This window comes from Gastrolobium bilobum, unplaced genomic scaffold (assembly GCF_033153095.1).
Source record: "Gastrolobium bilobum isolate Gb01-03AN ecotype WA unplaced genomic scaffold, APGP_CSIRO_Gbil_v1 utg7036, whole genome shotgun sequence".
NCBI lineage: Eukaryota > Viridiplantae > Streptophyta > Magnoliopsida > Fabales > Fabaceae > Gastrolobium > Gastrolobium bilobum.
Genome location: NW_026899659.1, coordinates 57094 through 64059, shown reverse-complemented (window position 1 = coordinate 64059; position 6966 = coordinate 57094). Strand labels below are relative to the sequence as shown.

General features: G+C 34.1%; 1 protein-coding gene across 2 annotated transcripts; it reads left to right on the top strand.

Moving 5' to 3' along the window:
* Positions 1-698: 698 nt before the first annotated feature.
* LOC133292398 (ALA-interacting subunit 3-like) lies at positions 699-6665 on the top strand. Of its 2 annotated transcripts, none has more exons than XM_061490798.1 (8): positions 699-1078; positions 1719-1777; positions 1890-1964; positions 2052-2111; positions 2300-2370; positions 4314-4611; positions 5049-5338; positions 6311-6665. In XM_061490798.1, the coding sequence occupies exons 1-8, from the start codon at positions 1003-1005 to the stop codon at positions 6363-6365; spliced, it is 984 nt and encodes a 327-aa protein (XP_061346782.1). In that variant the 5' UTR covers positions 699-1002; the 3' UTR covers positions 6366-6665. The 2 variants fall into 2 exon arrangements, with proteins under 2 accessions (XP_061346782.1, XP_061346781.1); XM_061490797.1 differs by having other exon boundaries at positions 2052-2162.
* The last annotated feature ends 301 nt before the right edge of the window (positions 6666-6966 follow it).

The window sequence follows — 6966 nt, the reverse complement described above, 5'->3', positions numbered from 1 at the left end:
TGGTGTTTCAGATTCATTAAACGATATCTCTAATTATAAATCAAATCAAAAATCTTTGCATAGTACATAACTGAGATAATATTAGTATTGTAGGTACATAATTTGTGTAAGTTAAAAAGTAATAGATCACTCAAATATATCAATTATGATTTTTTTTGGAATTTTTTTTTAAAATACCGGGCGAGGTTACCGGTTTATTGGTCGGGTCATCAATTTTCACCAAAATCGACCGGGTTGCATCGGGTTGGCCGATTCAATGTGATAATCGGACAGGTCAAATGACCGGCTCACCGGGTTCCGGGTCGACCAGGCCGGTTCGGTTCGATTTTTACAACATCGATTGTAACAATCAATTAGGGTTACTATCAATTAATTTCACCCTTAGATTGATTATGTTGATCTAACAATTATATTTATTTTCATCTTTGTATAGTTATGATTTTGCGTATTTAATGTGAAAATATTAAATATGAGAAATCATAACCATACAAAGTGAAAATAAATATAAAGTATTATATATAAAAAATTACAACCATATAAAAGATGAAAATAAATATAACCATTAAATCAATATAATCAATCCTACAATAAAATTAACAATAACTCTAATTAGTTGTTCGAATATTCTACGCATGTTTAACAATAAACAAAGAATTTTATTCAGAGGTCTTAACCAATATCAGCATTGTTGTTATTGTTTGACTCTTTGTGGGTGGCACCTTCTTGAGCTTCTTCTTCTTTGTTTCTCTCTCATTCCTTCTTCCATTCCATAGCAGGGTTAGAGAGAGAGAGAGAGAGAGAGAGAGAGAGACCAAACATAACACCCGTTTTGCTCTCTTTCTTCTGCAATCACACACTCACACACCCACTACCCCTAATTTCCCCTTTTTCTCTCTCAATTTTCGAGGGTTTCAATTTTGACTTTCAATCATCATTGTCAACGCGAATCCAAAGGTTCCGAGATCGAAAAGGTCAAGTCTTTGACCGATTCCGATTCGGAAAATGGCGTCTTCGAGCGCAGCGGGTGCTGGATCCGCTGATTCCACAGCTGCAAGAAGAAATAACAAGCGACCTAAGTGTAATGCCCTCTTTATCTCTCTGATCTATCGTAGTTTTCTTTGGCCTTTTGAGCTCAAATTTCAGTGACCCATTTTTTCTTTTTTGTTGAATTTTTTTGGTTTATATATGAAATTTCTTTCTTTTTGGGGTTGACTTTAGTGCATGTTGGGAAGGAAATTTTTCTGATCTATCATGTCTTTTTGTGTGTGTGATGGTTTATCTGTGTTAGTATTTAGTGTATAATAATACCTAGATAGAGGTACCTGTTGCTTGAGTTCTATTTCATGAAGATATAACTATTTATGAAATCAAATATACACTTCATTTTTATCTTTTGAGAGTTGGTATTTGTGTTAAAAAGCATTGGACAGACATATTGGTTGTTTGTTGACCTAATGAAAGAGTTCTATGTAGTTGGATAGTATGTGCTGATTTAACAAAATCAATATATCATTACCTTTATCCCAAACTAGTTGGGGTCAGGGTTCGATGAGCAAGAAAGAAAAATAAATAAGCTAGAATAAATAAATAAATAAGTAAATAAACAAATAAAAAAATGTCCGATTTAACAACAATTGCTTTTATTTCTTTTTGTTTGTTGGCTCACAAAAACTTAACTGATAAGAGTTCTCATTGTTTGAAAATTTAATGCCTTTCAGATTCAAAGTTTACACAGCAAGAACTTCCAGCGTGCAAGCCGATTCTTACACCACGAGCGGTAACACTATCTACTACCTTTTTGAATTCGTTGCTCATGATTGCTAATGTACCTACGTGCATCTACAAGTATGGTGGTTCAACATGTACTTAGTTTAAGTCTTTCCATGCAGGTTATTTCAGCGTTCTTGCTTGTCAGTGTTGTATTCGTTCCTATTGGAGTTGCCTCACTGATTGCTTCAAGAAATGTATGCCTGAGTGCTATAATGTATTGAATTTATGCTTACACTTGTATATAATGTTGAATACTACTTTCATTTTCTTGTATCTGCCAGGTTGTTGAAATCGTTCGTGGGTATGAGTCAATGTGCATACCAGAAAATGTTACAGACAAGGTAGCTTACATTAAGAGTTCTGCAGATAAAACATGCAACCTAATGCTAAATGTTAGTATCCTTGACACCCGTTTAACTATTTTGTTTAACCATGAATTTTCTATTAACTTGGTTCTCATAATTGATGATGAAAGGAGTTGACAGTGTGACAAATCTTATCTTTTCTTAAATTTTGCTCTTAAAAAAAGGTGGAAAAGCATATGAAGTCACCTATTTATGTCTACTATCAGCTTGACAACTTCTACCAGAATCATCGCCGGTATGTAGTAACCCCTTTTTTTCTCGTGCATCACACATTCTTTTTATCTGTTTCAATTTCACATTTAGAATGTGAGGGAAAAATGTGGTTTTAAGAATAAGTATCTCCTGGTCCTTTCTTCAGTTCTTGACAATTAATGGAGGGGGACTGCAAAGAAGCTGCTGGTTTTATTACCCCTTTTTTGTTTAGAAAGATTCCGTCAAGCTTATTCACTTAAATCTTTTAACAGTCTAATGATATTTTTTATAGCCAATATAAAGCTAATTTTTCAGTTTTGCTCTATATCATAGTAATTAAATAATCCTGGATAGTGGCGCGATTTTCCATTTTTAATTACTCTTTATATTTTGTCAAAAGTGTGGTAATTGATGTCGGGTGAAAAGTTCCACATACACGGTTACATTGCATTTCGATATATTTTTTTTTCAAGAATTCTACATCAAAGGTGATGGTTGTGCTCCAGCCATTGTCATTTGTCTCAATTATTTTAAAAATTAAACATTGCCTTGCTTTAAATCCTTTAACAGTTATTGAGACCATTATATTCAGCATTGCTTATTGCTGGCACCTATTTTTGTTTTTGACTATTTTCTACTCAACTACCGGAACTAGTAACTCAAGATAGAAACGAAAAAAAAAGTGCAGAAGCTTGTATCCACCAGTGATTCAGTTCTATTACAATACTGGGGTAGGAAGAAATTACAGAGTCAGAGAACAAAAGTGAAAAATAAAAATAAGAAATGGGGAACGATAATAACTGGCTTTTGGGTGGCCATGGATCTCCCTCTCTCACTTACTTCTCAATTCTTGCTTAACCTTCTCCTTTTGCTTCTCCCTTCTATCCATGCTGCGTGTAACTTCTTTTCCCACTTCTCGGTCAGTCACGTTTTGTGGTGTCTGTGTAGACTGGGTTCCTCTGTTCCCCCTCCTAGAGTAAACTCTAATGATGGGTGGTCTAACACAAGTCACTTTGACAAATTGTATGGATGGCATTTTGGTACAGTTGTAATACATGTCATACTTTTGCTTAACAGTAATATAATGGTAATTTCAGTACAGTCAGAGCATATTAAGTCAGAGTCATGTATCTGTTTCCCTTGGTTTTAAGAAATAAAAGTTTATATGTACAGAATAAAGTTAGAATGAATGAAAGTAAGCAGTGAAATAAATGATTTGACAACTGGCATGAAGTTCATTTACAGGCTATCATCTAAACTGGCAAAAATATTTTATGAGGTAACACACTTATTATTATAAATATTTAGAGTTGTAACTTTGATTCAATTATCTAACTCCTAGAACTTTAGAGAATTGTCAGAGATAACAGATAATAAATTATTTATATGGGATGTAATTTATGGAGACATACACAAACTTCTACCATGTACTTACTATTCGGGTAATTTGCAGTTGATTATTATAAATATTTAGAGTTGTAACTTTGATTCAATTATCTAACTCCTAGAACTTTAGAGAATTGTCAGAGATAACAGATAATAAATTATTTATATGGGATGTAATTTATGGAGACATACACAAACTTCTACCATGTACTTACTATTCGGGTAATTTGCAGTTGAATCTTGTCAGAGAATAGTATAAACTATTAAAAAGCCTTCATCCACCAACTTAAGCTTTTGGGTTGAATTGGTTCTTTACATGGTATTAGAGCCTCAGTGTCATGGGTTCGATCCTCACTGCCCCCTACTTTCTCTTGTGAAATTTTCTTAGTATAGGTAGGTGGGCCTGTGCATTGTCCACCCTTCAAGCCTAGTGGCTATTGTGTGAGGGGGCGTGTTAGAGAATGGTATAAACTATTAAAAAGCCTTAATCCACCAGCTTAAGCTTTTGAGTTGAATTGGTTCTTTACAAATCTAATGCATATTTTTCATTATGTGTGATTGTTTATATTCTTATAATCATGGTGCTTTTCTATAATTTAGGTATGTTAAAAGCCGAAGTGATGAGCAATTGAGGGATACTAGTGATGAGAGCTCAACAAGTACGTGTAAGCCTGAAGATATTGCCAACGGAAAACCAATTGTACCTTGTGGTCTTATAGCTTGGAGTTTATTCAATGACACATACAGCTTCTCCCGTGACAACAAAAATTTGACAGTGAACAAAAAAGGCATCTCCTGGAAGAGTGATAGGGAGCACAAATTTGGCAAAGATGTTTTCCCTAAAAACTTCCAGAATAGTTCTATAAAAGGTGGTGCATCTCTAAATGAATCCATACCGGTGAGTATTTATATGACCTCTTGTTTTGGATAAGTTAAGCATCTATCTTCATGTATAATTATCTTTCATTGCATGGTTCACCAATGTAATTAGATGTTGTTTTTGTTAATTCAGTCTTAATTTAGCCTTTGTTTACCCTTTTATATGCTTTTGTGTTAATCTTGCATGTGTGGGTTTAATTCTTGTTGCTGCTGCTGTTCTTGTTATTAATGTTGTTGTTACTACATTTATTTGTATTCACATTGTACATATAGTAATGACTTTTCAGTTTCACACGGCAAATTATTCCAGTATTTCACATACATCTTTCATTTCAAATTTTCAATTATTTCCAGTATCTTCTTTTGTTCATCTTGTGATTAGTCTGAGTATTCTCAATTAATGGCTTGCATCTAATGAGATATATTGCTCACCTTTTTGGATGTTTTATGGCACAGTTGAGTGAGCAGGAGGATCTTATTGTCTGGATGCGGACTGCTGCGTTGCCAACTTTTAGGAAGATGTACGGAAAGATAGAGGTGGATCTGAATGAAGGTGATAAAATAAGCGTAACACTGAAAAATAACTACAACACATACAGTTTTAGTGGCAAGAAAAAGCTTGTACTGTCAACTACTAGCTGGCTTGGTGGGAAGAATGACTTCCTTGGCATTGCTTATCTCACTGTTGGAGGACTATGCTTCTTTTTGGCTATGGCTTTTACCATTGTATATTTTGTCAAGCCAAGGTAAATACTTGAAATCCTCTATTGTTTTCCACCATTAAAGTTCCTTTTGTAGCAGGGCAATTCATGGGGTAGCTTGCATGGGCTTTCTTATTCTGTATGATTTCTTACATATTTGTTTGACCAAAAATGGTGTTGGACGCATTCATTTGTTCCATACATAGAGTATGCTGTTAGTTGGGATTTAATTTCATCCGCATCTCCCTTTTCTAACTTAAATTCTTGGTTCTGTGACTTCTCACCTATATGGAGTATGCCGTTGGTTGGGATTTAATTTCATCCGCATCTCCCTTTTCTAACTCTGAAATCAGCATTGAATATATTAGTCAATTTGTTTAGAACCTACATAATGTTTGAGCGACTTGTGTGTAAAGTGTGTTGGCAAATTTGTTGTGTATTTATGACATCTTTTCTGCTGTGAGAGATTGAGAGTTTTCTTCTTGGACATATGTTGAAGGATTAAAAAAAACACTTTCCATTAAATCCTGACCAGCGAGGGTGGGTTGAGGGTAATTCTTGTACGCAATTTACCCCTGCATATATACAAAGAGACTGTTTCTCGGATTCGAGACCCGTGAGCTTACATATGCAGAAGGATAAATGTAGAAAAGATTATTTCCTACTAGGACTTCTAAAGTTGTTCAAAAAGGAAAAAAAGAAGAAGCTCCCTTTATTGTTCTTTAGGGTATATAATTTACAGAATAGTGATTAAAAAGCTTTGGTTAGAACGTCTATAGGAAAAATAGTGGTGAGATTGTTTTAAATGCGTTGACAGGATTTTTTGTACATGATGGGTGTTTTTGTCCATCTATTTCTCTGATTCTGTCCATCGCACAATTCAAAATTTAGATCTGTTGGATTTTGTAAAGTAGTTTATTGGATTATTAAAATTAGCATATATTTCAACAGCGACTTGCAATGAAAAATTTGAATTATTGTTATTACTTCCCAACCTATCTTAATATGTCTTTGCAGGCAACTTGGAGATCCCTCATATTTGTCATGGAATAGGAATCCGGGAGGGCATTGAGCAAAGAAACTAGTTATGCTTGTCTGTTATTTCCAACATTACATGGCTTGTGTATTCTACTGTGAAGGGTGCAATTTTTGTACATTTATGTTACTAATTACCAGTAACACTTATTTAGGAGTTCTTACCCCCCCTCCCATTTCTCCCCACAAACAAAGGAAACCAGAACACTTTTTTTTCTTTGTTTTATTATGCATCATAATTGGAATATATTTTATGTCCTAATAATTAGTGTCCAATATATGTATTAGTTGCTTTTCATACAAACCCGTGAAAATAGTAGAGTTCTTTTCATGTTTGCTTTGTTTGGCTTTTGTTGAGCAAAAATAGATGAAGTCTTGTGGAGTAAGGTGAAATGCCTCTTCAACATTAGCAAGATCCCCTTCATGCAGTTGATATATTGGAGGTTAAATTATAAGAGCATATGAATAATATATTCCCTGAAAAATATCCTAAATGCCTATTGCTTGATCTCTGCATCGTTGAAGTTAAACACTTCCGTGTGTAGTTTTGGAATATTATTTGGAAAATTAAACATGGTAAGTCATCACCATTTTAAACTTGTAAAACATTATTTGCTAATGTACATTTTGTTCTAAAA

Excerpts from the sequence above, each read along its gene's own strand:
- LOC133292398 (XM_061490797.1), top strand. The coding sequence starts at position 1,003 with ATGGCGTCTTCGAGCGCAGCGGGTGCTGGATCCGCTGATTCCACAGCT. Across the intron at positions 1,778-1,889 it reads CGATTCTTACACCACGAGCG|GTTATTTCAGCGTTCTTGCT; the intron begins GTAACACTATCT and ends CTTTCCATGCAG. Across the intron at positions 2,371-4,313 it reads TTCTACCAGAATCATCGCCG|GTATGTTAAAAGCCGAAGTG; the intron begins GTATGTAGTAAC and ends TCTATAATTTAG.